The sequence below is a fragment of the Coregonus clupeaformis genome, chromosome 35 (genome assembly GCF_020615455.1).
Source record: "Coregonus clupeaformis isolate EN_2021a chromosome 35, ASM2061545v1, whole genome shotgun sequence".
NCBI classification, from domain to species: Eukaryota; Metazoa; Chordata; class Actinopteri; order Salmoniformes; family Salmonidae; genus Coregonus; species Coregonus clupeaformis.
Genome location: NC_059226.1, coordinates 7,488,745 through 7,507,828, shown reverse-complemented (window position 1 = coordinate 7,507,828; position 19,084 = coordinate 7,488,745). Strand labels below are relative to the sequence as shown.

At 43.2% G+C, this 19,084-nt stretch overlaps 1 protein-coding gene across 3 annotated transcripts in view; it reads right to left on the bottom strand.

The window, feature by feature from the left end:
- Positions 1–19,084, bottom strand: part of LOC121550677 (NADPH--cytochrome P450 reductase) — a gene marked incomplete at its 3' end in the record, with an annotated part of 31,652 nt that continues 12,568 nt past the window's right edge. The window contains 15 exon segments of one of the 3 annotated variants that reach the window (XM_041863030.2): positions 1–934; positions 1,050–1,135; positions 5,560–5,705; positions 5,984–6,254; positions 6,486–6,635; positions 6,791–6,972; positions 7,276–7,394; positions 7,643–7,759; positions 8,259–8,357; positions 9,010–9,099; positions 9,771–9,895; positions 12,403–12,552; positions 12,803–12,931; positions 13,278–13,326; positions 16,423–16,667. In XM_041863030.2, coding sequence (XP_041718964.1) covers positions 790–934; positions 1,050–1,135; positions 5,560–5,705; positions 5,984–6,254; positions 6,486–6,635; positions 6,791–6,972; positions 7,276–7,394; positions 7,643–7,759; positions 8,259–8,357; positions 9,010–9,099; positions 9,771–9,895; positions 12,403–12,552; positions 12,803–12,931; positions 13,278–13,326; positions 16,423–16,610 — 2,046 coding nt within the window. In that variant the 5' untranslated portion in view covers positions 16,611–16,667. 3 annotated transcript variants of the gene reach the window in all.

Below are 19,084 nucleotides of genomic sequence, written 5' to 3'. Positions count from 1 at the left end.
ATGACTAAATAGTTACTGGAATTTAAATGTACAAATTTAACAGTACATGGTACAATATGAATGTGCTACAAGTATGCATATTTTACTCTAATCTTGCTCTGCTCTCTGTATTTACACAACCTTCCTAGGGCATCTGAATAGCCGGCCATGTTGAATTTGTAAATACATTCACAGACGGCAAATATAGAATGCTTTCAATGCCTTAGACGTCAAATTAGTTAATATACAAGAAAAAACGCCTTGTGGGGATCTTCACAGCATGATAAACGTCCTGACGCAATATTTCATATCATAATCACCTCTGTTTTCGCCTAGTTTTACTTACAAAAACATTGTGCAACATTTAATGTATATTATCTTCAACTTTTCTAATCTGATGGGCAAAAATGAAGGTCTGCCTGCACTCTTAATGTTATAAAAAAATAGTTATATTTTCTTCCATAACCTTAAAGGAGAATGTGGACCAAATCTACATGAAAGGCCTGGGGGTTAGGGGTCAAGTTAGAGTATGAGCCCATTCCCAAACAATCCTAAATTATCAGCACTACCTCTCAGTACGAGTCTCCACAAAAGGCTCAGTAAGATTACAAACCAAACCAATAATAAAGGACAACAAACATTCAGACATATATCTTTCCATCTAAAGATTATGTGCTGACGCGTTACCTCCAAAAACTGTTCAAAAGGTGTTTACCGTTCCCACTCACCCTCCTCCACCCCTTACCCAAATGAAATAGGTTAACATCTAGGGGGATGTGAGGGCGTGCTGGTAAGTAAGCTTCATCTTCTTTAGCTCCACACGTCCTGAGAGTAGCGGCCCTTGGTCATCAGCTTCTTGATGTAGGCCACAGCCTGTGTGTGTGTGAGGACTCCCACCTCCTCAGCGATGTCATAGAAGGTGTTCTGCACGTCCCGCGCCATGTTCCGAGCATCCCTAGGGAAGGACAAGTGGCAGCCATATTTACAGAGGGCACACGATTATGGATTTTCCCTTTCAGAAAACCCTCTAAAAGCATGTACATATGCAGGTGGTCTGAAATGGCTCTTACCCACAAATGTAGATGTGAGCATTGTCAGTATGGATCAGCTTCCACAGATGTTCCTTGTTCTTCTTCAGGAGATGCTGCACGTACACCTGAGCATGGAGAATCAAACAATTAGCCTGACTGAACAATTCATTTAAATAATTTAAGTGATGCAAAATATGTTCTCTTGAAGTCTGCAGGTTCTCAAGGCAATACGAATTATAGGCACTGGCAGTATCAAATATTGGACCTTATCAGTCATAGATACACTCCCCATCATATTTGGACAGTGAAGCAAAAACTTTTAATTTGGCTCTATACTCAAGCATTTTGGATTTGAGATCAGATGTTTCATACGAGGCGACAATACAGAATGTCACCTTTATTTGAGGGTATTTTCATAGATATCTGTTTTACCATTTAGAAATGAAAGCACTTTATGTATCTAGTCCCCCCATTTCAAGGTGTCATAAGTATTTGGAGAAATTCACTTACAGTGGGGAAAAAAAGTATTTAGTCAGCCACCAATTGTGCAAGTTCTCCCACTTAAAAAGATGAGAGAGGCCTGTAATTTTCATCATAGGTACACGTCAACTATGACAGACAAAATGAGGAAAAAAAATCCAGAAAATCACATTGTAGGATTTTTAATGAATTTATTTGCAAATTATGGTGGAAAATAAGTATTTGGTCAATAACAAAAGTTTCTCAATACTTTGTTATATACCCTTTGTTGGCAATGACACAGGTCAAACGTTTTCTGTAAGTCTTCACAAGGTTTTCACACACTGTTGCTGGTATTTTGGCCCATTCCTCCATGCAGATCTCTCTAGAGAAGTGATGTTTTGGGGCTGTTGCTGGGCAACACGGACTTTCAACTCCCTCCAAAGATATTCTATGGGGTTGAGATCTGGAGACTGGCTAAGGCCACTCCAGGACCTTAATGTGCTTCATAGAAGCCACTCCTTCGTTGCCCGGGCTGTGTGTTTGGGATCATTGTCATGCTGAAAGACCCACCACGTTTCATCTTCAATGCCCTTGCTGATGGAAGGAGGTTTTCACTCAAAAATCTCACGATACATGGCCCCATTCATTCTTTCCTTTACACGGATCAGTCGTCTTGGTCCCTTTGCAGAAAAAACAGCCCCAAAGCATGATGTTTCCACCCCCCATGCTTCACAGTAGGTATGGTGTTCTTTGGATGCAACTCAGCATTCTTTGTCCTCCAAACACGACCGAGTTGAGTTTTTACCAAAAAGTTATATTTTGTTTCATATGACCATATGACATTCTCCCAATCCTCTTCTGGATCATCCAAATGCACTCTAGCAAACTTCAGACGGGCCTGGACATGTACTGGCTTAAGCAGGGGGACACGTCTGGCACTGCAGATTTGAGTCCCTGGCGGCGTAGTGTGTTACTGATGGTAGGCTTTGTTACTTTGGTCCCAGCTCTCTGCAGGTCTTTCACTAGGTCCCCCTGTGTGGTTCTGGGATTTTGCTCACCGTTCTTGTGGATCATTTTGACCCCACGGGGTGAGATCTTGCGTGAAGCCCCAGATCGAGGGAGAGAATATCAGTGGTCTTGTATGTCTTCCATTTCCTAATAATTGCTCCCACAGTTGATTTCTTCAAACCAAGCTGCTTACCTATTGCAGATTCAGTCTTCCCAGCCTGGTGCAGGTCTACAATTTTATTTCTGGTGTCCTTTGACAGCTCTTTGGTCTTGGCCATAGTGGAGTTTGGAGTGTGACTGTTTGAGGTTGTGGACAGGTGTATTTTATACTGATAACAAGTTCAAACAGGTGCCATTAATACAGGTAACGAGTGGAGGGACAGAGGAGCCTCTTAAAGAAGAAGTTACAGGTCTGCTTGAGAGCCAGAACTCTTGCTTGTTTGTAGGTGACCAAATACTTATTTTCCACCATAATTTGCAAATAAATTCATAAAAAATCCTACAATGTGATTTTCTGGAGAAAAAAATTCACAATTTGTCTGTCATAGTTGACGTGTACCTATGATGAAAATTACAGGCCTCTCTCATCTTTTTAAGTGGGAGAACTTGCACAATTGGTGGCTGACTAAATACTTTTTTCCCCCACTGTATGTATATTAAAGTAGTCAAAAGTTTAGTATTCGGCCCCATATTCCTAGCATGCAATGACTACATCAAGCTTGTGACTCTACAAACGTGTTGGATGCATTTGCAGTTTGTTTTGGTTGTGTTTCAGATTATGTTGTGCCCAAAATCAAATAATGGTAAATAATGTAGTGTAATTTTGGAGTCATTTTTATTGTAAATAAGAATAGAATATGTTTCTGAACACTTCTACATTAATGCATACTGAACAAAAATATAAACGCAACATGCAACAATTTCAAAGATTTGACTGAGTTACAGTTCATTTAAGGAAATCAGTCAATTTAAATAAATTAATTAGGCCCTAATCTATGGATTTCACATGACTAGGCAGGGGTGCAGCCATTGGCATAGGCCCACCCACTTGGCAGCCAGGCCCAGCCAATCAGAGTTTTCCCCCACAAAAGGGCTTTATTATAGACAGAAATACTCCTCAGCACTCCCCTCCACCCCCCCAAGACGATCCTGCAGGCGAAGAAGCCGGATGTGGAGGTCCTGGGCTGGCGTGGTTACACGTGGTCTGCGGTTGTGAGGACGGTTTGACATAATGCGAAATTCTCTAAAATGACATTGGAGGCACCTTATGGTAGAGAAATGAACATTACATTCTCTGGCAACAGCTCTGGTGGACATTCGTGCAGTCAGCATGCCAATTGCACGCTCCCTCAAAACTTGAGACATCTTTGGCATTGTGTCGTGTGAAAACTGCACATTTTAAAGTGGCCTTCTATTGTACACCTGTGTAATGATCATGCTGTTTAATCAGCTTCTTGATATGCCACACCTGTCAGGTGGATGGATTATCTTGGCGAAGGAGAAATGTTCACTAACAGGGATGTAAACAAATTTGTGCACAAATTTTGAGAGAAATATGTTTTTTGTGCGTATGGAAAATGTCTGGGATTTTTTATTTGAGCTCATGAAGCATGGGACCAACACTTTACATGTTGCGTTTATATTTTTGTTCAGTGCAGATGATACCATGATTACAGATAATCATTAATGAATTGTGAATAATGATGAGTGAGAAAGTTACAGAGGCACAAAGGTTAGCATTTTTTTTGGGGGGGGTATGATATTTATTCCTCTAACTTTCTCACTCATCATTATTCACAATTCATTCTTGATTATCCATAATCATGGTAGCATCCACATGAACATAGAAGTGTTCAGAAACATATAATTTTCTTAAATTTACAATAAAAGTGACTCCAAAATGACAATACATTAATTATCATTCATTTCTATTGGGTAGAACATAATCTGAAACACAACCAAAACAACCTGCAAATGCATCCAACAAGTTTGTAGAGTCACAAGCTTGATGTAGTCATTGCATGCTAGGAATATGGGGCCGAATACTAAACTTTTGACTACTTTAATATACATAAGTGAATTTCTCCAAATACTTATGACACCTTGAAATGGGGGGACTAGATACATAAAGTGCTTTCATTTCTAAACGGTAAAACAGATATTAATAAAAAATACCCTCAAATAAAAGGTGACATTCTGTACTGTCGCCTCATATGAAACATTTTATCTCAAATCCCAAATGCTTCAGTATAGAGCCAAATTAAAAGTTTTAGCTTCACTGTCCAAATACATACATAGGGGAGTGTTAAAGCTTATTGAATCTTATCACAAATGTCACACCTCAAAACGACGGCCCAGTACATCACTGGGACCGTGCTCCCACCCATCCAGGACATATACTTGAAACGGTGCCTGAGGAAGGCCTGCAGCATCATCAAGGACACCACACACTCCAGGCACGAGCTGTTCACTCCCTTACCCGACGGTAAGGAAGTGAACAGCTCGGGCAGATGGTATTGGAGCATGAGGTCTGATACCAACAGGCTCAGAGACAGTTTCTATCTACAAGCCATCAGACTGCTGAACCCTTGAACTGGACTGACCACCTGCACTGTCTCTACACACTTTAGCAAACATGCACTCACTCACACACACACACACACACACACACACACACGCGCGCTACACACACACACACACACATCACAACTGCTGCTAACAGACTCGTATTATGATTGCTAAATACTGCACAATTTAAAAACTTGCCTCCCAATCCCCCCTTTCCCCAGAACTTGTGTAAATATTGGATTATAAATTGTTTTCCTGTATTATATTTATGCTAAAATATGTTTTATATTCTACTGAGCCATTTACTTTATGTTCTATTCTTATTATTTGTTATTTCATATTGTTGTTGCATTGTCGAGAAGGAACCTACAAGTAAGCATTTCATTGGATGCTGTATACCATGTGTATCCTGTACATACGACTATTAAAACGTCAAACTTGGTAGTATAGCTAGATACGCTAACTCTAACATAGTGAGGAGCTGACAGAGAGGTTCGGTGTGATGTGTTACCTTCCCCTCCTGGTCTCTGGAGAAGGCCACGTTGAGCTGAGTCAGCACGCCTGCCTTCTCAAACTCCTCCAGTTCCTGCTGGTACAGGAAGTCCTCGTTTCTGTGGCGACAGCCAAAGTACAGTATCGTCTCGCCGACATCCTTCCCTGATAGCGAAACACAACACATACTGGATGTGAAGCTGTGTCACACTAACCCTCTTTTTCCTTTCCCTCCCTTATGCTAAAACATACAAACATACTTGTGGCAACAAACTCAGGTGAACCTAATTTATTGTAGAATATGGAGACTTGCTTGCTGTGAACTCCATCTATGCACTAGGCAAACACTGTTCTGTTTTAATGGCTGTTCTACAATACCACAAAATATCAGCTAAACCACAGTCTTAAATACCAGACGAGGACCAGGCCTTCTTGCTCCTTACCTTGCTCCTTCATCCAGCCTCTCTCCTGGAGGAAGCCCATGAAGGGGGCGATGCCTGTGCCGGGCCCGATCATTACCACCGGGTTGCTGGCCTTGAAGGGAAGCCGGAACTGGGACTTGCGGACGTACATGGGCACAGTGGCCTTGTGGCCGTTGTCCGTCTCCACCACCTTGTTCTTCAGCCAGTTTGTGGCCACGCCCTTGAAGCTCCGCCCTGTGCTGGTCTGGAACTCCACCACCACTGCACAGATGCTCACCATGGTGGGATACACCTGACATCAAGACAATACACAGATATTAAGTAAACGCATAAAAAACTAAATAAAGAAACAAATAACTGAAAAAGTGGGAACTGAACTGGCAACCGGAGGTCTGCTGGTCTCTGATCCCAGGTACATATCCTTAAGCCTTAAAATGCTCTCCATCCAAGGGTGCTGCTGTACACATTTCTGTTTCTCACAAACCGGACAAAGTATTTGTACTATTATAATAGTGGGTCTCACCTTGCCAGAGGAGGCGATGGAGTAGTAGCGGGCCTGGAGGCGGGGCAGCAGCTCACACAGGTGGTCTATGTGAGGGTGGAGGGACGGCATGTCCTCTAACACAGCCAGGATGTTCCTCTGAGCATCCAGCACCCAGCTCTGGTACAGACCCTGACAAAGAGACACAGACAGACTAAGACTTACTCTCCATTGATACAGATCATTTACAGCTATTGACAGCATGCATTTCTGTGTGGTCAGTGGAGTGTCAGTCAGTCAGCTAGCGGTGAAGGGTCAGAGGATTGAGGTCCGTCAGGGGTGCCAACCTTGCCCTCGGGGGAGGCGGAGGACATCTTGCGCAGGGTGTCCTGGTCCTTGGGGTCGGTGGCGTACTGGGCCAGCTCGAACAGTACGTTGGTGCGAGGGGGGTTGGTGATGTCCAGGTAGTGGGTCAGAGCCGTGCGGTATGTGGTCGGACATGGGAACGGGTGCTTCTTATTGGACTCCTCTAAAAGACACAGAGGAAGAATCTTATCAGCATCATTGTTTACTGTTCAAGTTCCATTTATTTAGAGGCCACGGTATAAATGTTTTATATTAATGATAGACTATACGATTTAGTTGACTGTGTGCAGCAATATCTTCTCAACCTCTGGATTACTGTATAGTGAGTGAATAGCCATGAGGATAACATCATGTGCATTTCATTCCAACCAAATATTATCGAAATAGCCAATGGAAAACTGCTCCAATGTAAATACAGACACAAAGCAGCTCACATCATATCCCTGAGCCATGATTTACAACTGACCGTCAAGGTTGTTGAGAGAGATAACAGTGTCCAAGTCGGCATCCAGGATTTGGCCTATTCTGTTCACTATTGACACATCATTAACGGGGTAAACAGCAATGTGGTCTCCAGAGTCATATCTACAGGGAGGGAGAGAGACAGGGATATGGATAAACAAGACTTCCCACTGTCTTTATCTAACACGCAAATGTCATTACATATACAACATATTTACATGCTTAGTGTGAAAAAGAAAAAAACATAAATGATTATCCAACTCGACACTTGTTGGCAGACAGAAGAAATGCAGTAGACATTGGAAGGCAGAAGTGAATGATATTCTATGGCATAGGACTTTTAATATGAAATATTAAAGCAGAGCAGCTACCTGATTTTGGAGCCTGAGATGTCCAGCTCTAGATGCATCAGATGGCGGTCGCCGGCTTGGTTCAGCTGGCGGTTGACAGCCACTGTGGCCAAGTAGGGGTTCTTAGCATCGAAAGGCCTTCAATAACAGATATACTGGAGTTATCAAAAAGCCAGACAATTGGTGCTACTGTTGTAAAATGGGTTTGTCGAAAGTTCCAATAAATAACTGACATCCCAATACGTTTGAGAGAAGATTTCTAATATTAATAACTTATCTTTTTACTGAACTGAGAAGACATGTGAAAGTGCTAAGGCCAAGGCCTACACAGAGATTTAGTTTACACCTGTCTAGTTCTCTCAGATCAGTGCAAATAAAAGGAAAAGAGATGAGGAGAGGAGGCCACTTTGGACTATTGAGATGCACCCTAAAAGCACCCCGACTTTGCTGTTGGACTTCTGACACTGGGAAGTAGGTGAGAATCAGGTCAGCATCATGACAACAGTCATCCCTTTGTTGCCCTGAAAAACAACCCTAATCTATTCATTCCATTAGCGATGACAACACAGCTCTGTCATTACGCCTGATAGCTGAGCTGCCTACACCACTTCCTGTGTGTGTGAAGCTGTCAACTCACGGTTTCTGGGTCTCAAAGCTCTTGAGGCGACCCATCTCCCCAGTGTACACCTTATTCATGTTGATGTCAGTTGGAACCACCAACTCGTACTGCCGGATGCTAAAGGAGAGGAAGAAACGGGACAGGCGGTTACTTCCTGCTCTGCATCTCGACCACTCATGATCACACACCTGTGAAGTCAAAAAATAACTTGTCAGTGCAGCTAAGGGCCGATATGGACAGCCATGCACGCTTCTAGCGGGGTTCGCTCTCTGTGATGCAAATGTGATGATGCATGGTAAAAATTGTCAGACGCCATAATGCGCAGAGTGAAAGGTCTTAAAGCACATGTAAAAATATTTGTTATTGTTGACGGTCATTTAGGTTTGTTATTTGCAGATGAAGCTTTATTGCGCTTTTTCGGAGAACATTCAAACAATGTCAGGGTGTATCAATTATTTGATACATCCAGTATTCATAGCTGCAGATATTACCATGGAAAATAACCCTTGTTCTGTATTGGACTACAAAGTAAAACATTATTGGTCGGTTTCCCAGACACAGATTAAGCCTAGTCCTGGACTATAAAGTAGTTTCAATGGAGAATCTCAATTGAGAATGTTTTTGAATCCTGGACAAGGCTTAAGCTGTGTCTGGGAAACAAGCCCTCTGTGTCTTAAAAAAAGACGCTCCTGAAGCGCCATACTAAATATCTCTAGTTGGCAACAAGTCTGACCAGGAGAGTGAGAGGGGGTAGCCAACTAGCTATTACCTGGTGTCATCTCCTGTGGCCTCCACCCCAAAGTGCTCGCACACAGCAGGCCAGAACTGCTCCTTCCATGATACAAAGTCTTCCTCAAGGCTGGGGAAGAGGGTAAGACATACATAGAACACAGTCATAGCATGACATTTTAATAAGAGAAACACATACATATTTATTAATATGGATTACCGTAATTTTCGGACTATAAGCCGCGCCTTCTTTCCCATTTTTCGACCCTGCGGCTTATATAACGGTGCGGCTAATCTATGGATTTTTACAGCTAACGGCCACTAGAAGACCTCCTAAATCTATGGATTTTACAGGTTACAGTCCACCAACTTTAACTCTATGGGCTCTATGACCGGTCCGCGCCCCCCACCTTTAAGCGGCGGGCTCCAGCAGGAAAAGCTGGAGGCCGGAAAAGAGTGAGACAGGTAGCGCGCAAAAGTAAAAGAGGAACCGAGAGAGAGACAGAATGAGAGACAGAACGAGAGCAAGACAGACAGACATTACGAGAGCGAGACAGTTTGTGCAAAGGAAGTTTTCAAGCAGCCATCTCTTTCCCGACAATCCCCTCTGTGCACGAACCCTTACATATGGTAATTAAACATTAAAACACCTGCGGTTTATAGTCCAGTGCGGCTTATATATGTACACATCATTCAATTTAGCTGCTGCGGCTTATACTCCGGTGCGCCTTATAGTGCGGAAAATACGGTAATTTATGGACATTGTGGCAATGTTTTCACTGTATTGAGTTCAGTACTCACTTGCCATCATCGTCTCCCATTCCCAGGTCATAGATCCTCTTGCCACCCAGCTCTTCTAGTCTCTTGTCTGTATACTTTCCCATTGCATTGAAGTGCTCATATGTTTTATTCCCCAAGCCAAACACCTGCAGAGTTCAAAGGTAGATGCTATCAGCTATCACAGTAGATAAAAATGAATGACCTACATATAAATGTAAAGCTTCCTCTACTTCTAGGGCCTATGTCATGATGCAAATCTGAGTTGAAAGTATTCACACCCCTTTACTTTTTCCTCATTTTGTTGTGTTACCGCCTGAATCTAAAATGGATTAAATAGATATTGTTTTGTCACTGGCCTACACAGAATTCCCCATAATGTCAAAGTGGAATTATTGTTTTTGAAATTTTTACAAATTAATGAGAAATGAAAAGTTGAAATGTCTTGAGTCAATAAGTATTCAACCCCTTTGTTATGGCAAGCCTAAATAAGTTCAGAAGTAAACATTTGCTTAACAAGTCACATTATAAGTTGCATGCAATAATAGTGTTTAACATGATTTTTTTAAATGACTACCTCATCTCTGTACCCCACACATACAATTATCTGTAAGTCGAGCAGTGAATTTCAAACACAGATTCAACCACAAAGACCAGGGAGGTTTTCCAATGCCTAGCAGAGAAGGACACCTTTTGGTAGATGAAAAAAACAAAACAAAAGCAGACATGGAATATCCCTTTGAGCATGGTGAAGTTATTAATTACACTTCGGATGGTGTATCAATACACCCAGTCACTACAAAGATACAGGCGTCCTTCCTAACTCAGTTGCCGGAGAGGAAGAAAACCGCTCAGGGATTTCACCATGAGGCCAATGGTGACTTTAAAACCGTTACAGAGTTTAATGGCTGTGATAGGAGAAAACTGAGATTGGATCAACAACATCGTAGTTACTCCACAGTACTAACCATTGACAGAGTGAAAAGAAGGAAGCCTGTACAGAATAAAAATATTCCAAAACATGCATCCTGTTTGCAATAAGGCACTAAAGTTAAACTGCAAAAAATGTGGCAAAGAAATTAACTTTATGTCCTGAATACAAAGCGTTATGTTTAGGACAAATCCAACAACACATCACTGAGTACCATTCTTCATATTTTCAAGCATGGTTGTGGATGCATCATGTTATGGGTATGCTCGTCATCGGCAAGGACAAGGGAGTTTTTTTTTTATGATAAAAAGAAACAGAATAGAGCTAAGCACAGGCAAAATCCTAGAAGAAAACCTAGTTCAGTCTGCTTTCCAACAGAAACTGGGAGACAAATTCACTTTTCAGCAGGACAATAACCTAAAACACAAGGCCAAATATACACTGGAGTTGCTTACCAAGATGACATTGAATGTTCCTGAGTGGCCTAGTTACAGTTTTGACTTAAAATCGTCCTCTAAATCTATGGCAAGACTTGAAAAAGGCTGTCTGGCAATGATCAACAATCAACTTGACAGGGATTGAACAATTTTTTAAAGAATAATGTGCAAATATTGTACAATTCAGGTGTGCAAACCTCTTAGAGACTTACCCAGAAAGACTCACAGCTGTAATCGCTGCCAAATGTTATTCTAACATGTATTGATTCAGTGGGTTGAATATTTATCTAATCAAGATATGAGTGTTTTGTTTTTCATGAATTATTTTACAAATGTTAGAATTCTTCTCCAAATTACAGAGTACTTTGTGTAGATTGTTGACATAAAAATGACAATTAAATCCATTTTAATCCCACTTTGTAACACAACAAAATGTGGAAAAAGTCAAGGGGTGTGAATACTTTCTGAAGACACTGTAAATGCAGTAATACACTATATCCTTACATTTACATTTTACATTTTAGTCATTTAGCAGACGCTCTTATCCAGAGCGACTTACAGTTAGCACATACATTATTTTATCGAACCCACAACCATGGCGTTGCAAACGCCATGCTCTACCAACTGAGCTACATCCCCTGCCGGCCATTCCCTCCCCTACCCTGGGCCAATTGTGCGCCGCCCCATGGGTCTCCCGGTCGCGGCCGGCTACGATTTACTAAATTACACCATTTGGATCAGATCTGTAATTTCAGTGGCTTTATATGGCTGAATGCACTACAAATGTCGAGAACAAGAAAACATGGATTTCCCAGATAAAAAGCCACAACCACATCACAATGCTGTCTCAGGAGAGTCGCACAGCGAGACCCGGAGGAAGCCATGGTTAACATTGTTCAGTAGTGATGTCAATGAGAAAACATTTCAAAATTGGGACTCCCAACGTCTCCAAGCCACAAACTACCAGTGCTCTCCAGCTCCAGCCTTGAGGTTGGCCAGGCCTGGAGCTTTGTTTGGCAGGACCACATGTTTCCACTTGGTGAGTGAGTTTGGAGGGAAGTGGGGCACTGTAGCAAAGTGTGCATTCCACCAGTGCCTTTCGCATGGGAAAGCCTCACATACGGACATCTCAATCCCTGCCTCCCCGTCAATGGGGAATGGGGATGCAATATGAGTCATTCTGTGTGGATCCTGTCAAAGCTAAACGTGCTGCGCTGCACACCAATGTTGACACTCAAGTACCTTGATGCATCTTCTAGAGACCTATCTCGCTGAGCAAAATACCAACCGCAAAGTTGACTCCGTTCAGGTCCTCGTCGGTCTCCTGCATCCAGTCGTAAAAGTCCTGAGCGTTGTCTGTGGGGTCCCCCTCCCCATAGGTCGCCATGCAGAACACAGCCAGGGAGTTGTCGATCTCTGCAAGACGAGGCAGCTCCGACTGAGGAGAGGAAGGAAGAAAAATACATTGAAAATACATTTTAATTGCAAACGGGATTCGTTCACCAAACAGCTCTCAGGATGCAACAATGCAGTCATTAGCTCTCTTAATGTTATACATTTAATAAATATCCAAACAAATATAAAATATTCACCACCATAAAGCTGCTGGAGGTTACATGTGGTATGTAGAACACTGAGACAATGTAAATAGTGTACACATGTAAAGTCAACGGGGTTAAGACCAGTACCATGTCATATTCCTCGGGGTCAGCTGACATGCCTCTCATTCCGTAGCGCTGGGCGTCTTTGGCCAGTCGGCCGCAAAACTCCTCAGCCGTGCCCGTCTGAGAGCCATAGAACACCACCACGTTCCTGTTCTGGAGAGGCAGACGCATCATCAGTTGTCATCCTAAATTATAGAGGACTTTTTAAAGTTTCTTAGCTAGTCACCAAAACAAGTTAAGTGGTATATAGCCTACATATCCATTTACTAAATAAATAGACATAATTTTGTCTAAAATAATTTGTTTCTACTTATTTACATTTAACATTTAAGTAATTTAGCAGACGCTCTTATCCAGAGCGACTTACAGTTAGTGAGTGCATACATTCTTTTTTATACTGGCCCCCTGTGGGAAACGAACCCACAACCCTGGCGTTGCAAACGCCATGCTCTACTGAGCTACACACTTATAACACAGCCTTTCGCATAAAGATACTTACCGTTTTCTTCATTTTCTCAATAAAGCTGGTTTCTCGCTGTGGAGTGACTCTGGAGAAAAAGACACAAAGCAGATGTTAAAGGCCAACATTACCATACCATGGTAACTTAGTTAATTAGTCCATTAAATGGCTATTACACTGCCTCGAAAATATGATCCATTTGAGGAGGCAGTAAATGTTCTTTACTTTGGCATTCTCATCCCCTTCTGACCCCCATGGGAGAGATTTTTGTATGGGTCACACCCAATCCCTTCACAAGTCATGGAAACGCAACACAGAAATAGCTCAGTTGATCATTGGTAAAAACCTTGAACAAACACAGTAAATGCATGTGATACTCACCAATGAAATTAACATGTCAATTGTCAATGAAATGTGTACTCCTTAGCAAAGAACATAGGAGGTATCAAGAGGAAGTGAAGAAGTGACAAACGTTGCATGTGGTGACAGTATCTTAAGTCAATTGTTAGGCTACATGTACAGCACACAGCCATAATTCAGACTATAGCCTTTTTGATGACAGGCTATCATAATCATAACATTCTACAACATTGATTCTTATCTTTAAAACTATTTCCTTTCCTTTTGTTTAACATTGCTGGTTAAAAACGCTGGTAAGCAGCCTGGGAAGCTGAAGAGCAAATCAAGTCCAATCGTTTGCCTTTTCCAACAGTAACACACATTTCCCCGAAGAGCATCAACATGATAGGCAGTGGATGGAGCACAGTAGAACAAGCTGTCACACACACACACACACACAGAGAGAGACAGAGCGACAGAGAGACAGAGCGAGACCAAGAGAGAGACAGAGAAAGAGACAGAGAGAGCGAGACCGAGAGACTGACCTGGCGGCTGCTGCCTGTCTCTCTTTGGGCAGAGAGAACACACATCCCATGGTTATAGGCAGTGTTCTCCAGTGCCCCACAACACACTTGTCTGATCCACAATTGGACACAATCCGATAAAGCACGTGAAGAAGAAGCCCCTCAGGGCTGACTATCCGCTGGCCTCTCCAATGTGCATTATGCGGGAGAGATCCTCAGTCTCTCACTGAACATACAGCCCCCCCCCACGCACACATACACCCCACCCGAGCGCGCTCTCTCTCTGTGGTGGAATCAAAACACGCAGGCAGCCATGGCTGTTATTCAGCCACAGCAGCCTCTCACTGGTTGGCCAGGCAACTCCAGGGCTTGTGTTCTGCTCAGAGCAGCAGTCAGAGACGCGGATGGACGTGCTGCTGTTAGCCGCTCTCACCACCACTCAACACAGACACCACCGACATCTGGCAGCAAGGCTGGGAAGGGACCGACAATATAGCATGACATTTCCCTTAAAAGCCCTTCAAGCAGAGCAGCCAGTGACATGCACATAAACATTTATTTTTTTACTAAACGGACATGCCCCTGCGCACGCACACACATCCACTCACTACATCCCTCCTCTTTTCCTCTACAATCTGTAGGGACTACACTACCCGAGTCACCCTGGCAACTGTTAACAGCGTAAATGTGTATTTTTTATTTTTAAAGAGAGACAAGGCAAGGCAGAGCTGAATGAAGCACATTTCAAACCCCTGAGCCGAGGGAGTGTGTCACAATGGTTACCTAATCTATCATAAAAGGTTGCCATTTGTGACACGGCTCTGCTCCATTCATGCTCCCTCAAAGGCAAATTAGGGACGGCTTCCGCAGAAGAGAGGCTGAACAGAGAATACTGCTGGACTTTGGCCTCAACTTTCCACCTCAGAGAGCATTCAAAGAAAAAGAGCATCCACTGGGTCTTCTGGTGCGCTGTGGAAGTGTCCAAAATGGGCCGTGTAGAAGACTAAAGACAAAAAGAGTGCACAAAGACGGGAGTCTTCTCCAACAAAAAAGGATCACAGTGAAATGTGAGCCAGCCAAACACAAGGAAACTCCAAGGTAGCTCTCCCCTTTCCTGCACTCACCAAACCTCTTCCTGGAATTTTCATAGCTTCAGTTGTGGGCCATTTCCTCCTCCTGCATATTTCTTTCAATGAGGTTTGGTGGTCCGGAGGGGAGCCAGGGGATCTCGCAGGGAGAGAGAGAGGTCCAGTAATTAATTACTAGTATGTTTGAGTTCCTTCTCTTAACACTGTTCCCATTCAGACAGAGAAAGCCATGTTGATGGTTTTAACATTTCCAGCTATTAAAACCTCTTTCAAGTCCATTGTTTGGGTGTGAGGGAGAGCAGAGCTGGCATTTTCCCTGTGGGGGGAATTGATCCAAATGATTCCAACAACGGAACATAGGCAACTGTTACTGATCAAGCCTCATGCCAAGTGCCTGCCTGCCAGCAGCCAAGTGGATACAATGAAACAACAAGGTTCTCAGTAACACTGATGTGAGATGTTTCAAGAATCCATCTATTCAACAGATGAACGCATGTATAGACCTAATCCAGAAAGTTACAAGGAATAATAGGTGAGAAAACAATTAAAACCACTACAATTGCTACAGTACGTTTCTGCATGTGGCCTGGGCAATGTAGCCTAGTCTCTAGGGTATGTTAAAATAAGCACCAAAGTCACCCAAACCACTTCCAATTATTATCCTTTTGAATAAACAACAAATGTAAACTAATGTGACCATGCACATTCCTTCAGTTAGGCCTACATGAAGTCAACACATTAAAATGCTGGAAGCCCTGCCCAGACCAACCACAGTGTGGTCTAAAGCAGCACATGCACAAGCACACTGCCAATCCCTGCTTCCCACTCAGCTCTAAGTTCAAGGGCAAGAAAATACAAATTACTTTTGGTCACCGGGGGTGACAAAATGGGCGTGTTCTGATTTAACCTTCCTGGGCTATTGAGGGGAAAATCTGAGCAAATACACACTAATGTTTAATCATCCTTGATTAAATAAATGAACAGCTAAGCACACAACAATCTTTAAAGATCATCAGCACTATCCCACTTCTGACACCAATATAGCGGATACTGACAGGGCAACGTCCCCTGCTGGTCCCGAACCTGGTGTCTCCCAGCCCATAGGCAAACATACTACCACTGTTCCAATAGGATAAACTCCCTTGGGATTTTACAAATTAGATTGTAATGAGCCTACCTAGGCAAGGGCCGTTTCAAAATATCAAATGATAGAATTTTGGTGGAAAAACTTACACAGGAGTGAGCCTCTTGAACTCTGGGATGGCCTCCTCCGTCTTCTTGCGAGAGAGGAACCAGTAGATGAGTAGGCCAACAATGAGAGAAAAAAGGAATATGTCCAAGTTACTAAAGAGAGATTCCTCCTCCACAGGGGCCATGTCAGGGCCTTCTGGGGCCACACGCTCTTCCTCCATGTCCTCCATGGGGCCACTTGCTGTCTGACAGGTCAACACTGGCTGCAGCCAGGGCAGAGAGAGGACCTGAGGAAACAATTACATAAACTTTAATTAATTTTTTTATAGAAAAGTCTTAGGCGGCCCAAAAAAACACTTAGGCGGGCCGCCCATGTCCCCCCAAATGTTTTTCTCTTTTGTTATTTTTTTACAAAAATACACACACACACACACACACACACACACACACACACACACACACATACAGTGGGGGAAAAAAGTATTTAGTCAGCCACCAATTGTGCAAGTTCTCCCACTTAAAAAGATGAGAGAGGCCTGTACTTTTCATCACAGGTACACGTCAACTATGACAGACAAAATGAGGGAAAAAAATCCAGAAAATCACATTGTAGGATTTTTAATTAATTTATTTGCAAATTATGGTGGAAAATAAGTATTTGGTCAATAACAAAAGTTTCTCAATACTTTGTTATATACCCTTTGTTGTTAATGACACAGGTCAAACGTTTTCTGTAAGTCTTCACAAGGTTTTCACACACTGTTGCTGGTATTTTGGCCCATTCCTCCATGCAGATCTCCTCTAGAGCAGTGATGTTTTGGGGCTGTCGCTGGGCAACACAGACTTTCAACTCCCTCCAAAGATTTTCTATGGGGTTGAGATCTGGAGACTGGCTAGGCCACTCCAGGACCTTGAAATGCTTCTTAGGAAGCCACTCCTTCATTGCCCGGGTGGTGTGTTTGGGATCATTGTCATGCTGAAAGACCCAGCCACGTTTCATCTTCAATGCCCTTGCTGATGGAAGGAGGTTTTCACTCAAAATCTCACGATACATGGCCCCATTCATTCTTTCCTTTACACGGATCAGTCGTCCTGGTCCCTTTGCAGAAAAACAGCCCCAAAGCATGATGTTTACACCCCCCATGCTTCACAGTAGGTATGGTGTTCTTTGGATGCAACTCAGCATTCTTTGTCCTCCAAACACGACGAGTTGAGTTTTTACCAAAAAGTTATATTTTGGTTTCATCTGACCATATGACATTCTCCCAATCCTCTTCTGGATCATCCAAATGAACTCTAGCAAACTTCAGACGGGCCTGGACATGTACTGGCTTAAGCAGGGGGACACGTCTGACACTGCAGGATTTGAGTCCCTGGCGGCGTAGTGTGTTACTGATGGTAGGCTTTGATACTTTGGTCCCAGCTCTCTGCAGATCATTCACTAGGTCCCCCCGTGTGGTTCTGGGATTTTTGCTCACCGTTCTTGTGATCATTTTGACTCCCACGGGGTGAGATCTTGCGTGGAGCCCCAGATCGAGGGAGAGATTATCAGTGGTCTTGTATGTCTTCCATTTCCTAATAATTGCTCCCACAGTTGATTTCTTCAAACCAAGCTGCTTACCTATTGCAGATTCAGTCTTCCCAGCCTGGTGCAGGTCTACAATTGTGTTTCTGGTGTCCTTTGACAGCTCTTTGGTCTTGGCCATAGTGGAGTTTGGAGTGTGACTGTTTGAGGTTGTGGACAGGTGTCTTTTATATTGATAACAAGTTCAAAAAGGTGCCATTAATACAGGTAACGAGTGGAGGACAGAGGAGCCTCTTAAAGAAGAAGTTACAGGTCTGTGAGAGACAGAAATCTTGCTTGTTTGTAGGTGACCAAATACTTATTTTCCACCATAATTTGCAAATAAATTCATTAAAAATCCTACAATGTGATTATCTGGATTTTTTTTCTCAATTTGTCTGTCATAGTTGACGTGGTACATATGATGTAAATTACAGGCCTCTCTCATCTTTTTTAAGTGGGAGAACTTGCACACATTGGTGGCTGACTAAATACGTTTTTCCCCACTGTATATACAGTGAGGGAAAAAAAGTATTTGATCCCCTGCTGATTTTGTACATTTGCCCACTGACAAAGACATGATCAGTCTATAATTTTAATGGTAGTGTCATGAGCCCTCTCACTCCACCGGGTTACCACCTTAATTGGTTTCCACTATCTTCCACTCTGCTCACCTCCCTCTCTCTACTCAGCCTAACTAGCTCCACCTGTCCCTGCTCTGCTCGGCTCTAATTACTCTGCCAGCTGCGCTGCATTACCCACTAACCTCTCCCAGTATTTAAGGCCCTGTCTTTCAGCTCTCCGGTGTCAGATCGTCTGCAAAGCTCACACCCGAACCTGTTTGCTCGCGCTTCTGGCTCACCCTGGTTTTGTGACCCCGGACCTGCCTGTTTATTGATACTCTTCTGCCTTAGGAGATCCAGACCTGCTTCTGCCATTACGACTCCTGACTACTCTTCAATCCCGGTAACTCTGACCAGCCTTCTGCCTTGCTACTCACGTATTTTGGATTCCCTTGAACTGTACTGCTGCCTGGTTTCATTCCGCCCTGTTGTGTCTGTGTCTCCCCAGGACTTCTGGACCACCCACCACCGGCTTCATAGGACGATCGCTGCCACTGGGGGGCACAGACCCAGCGCA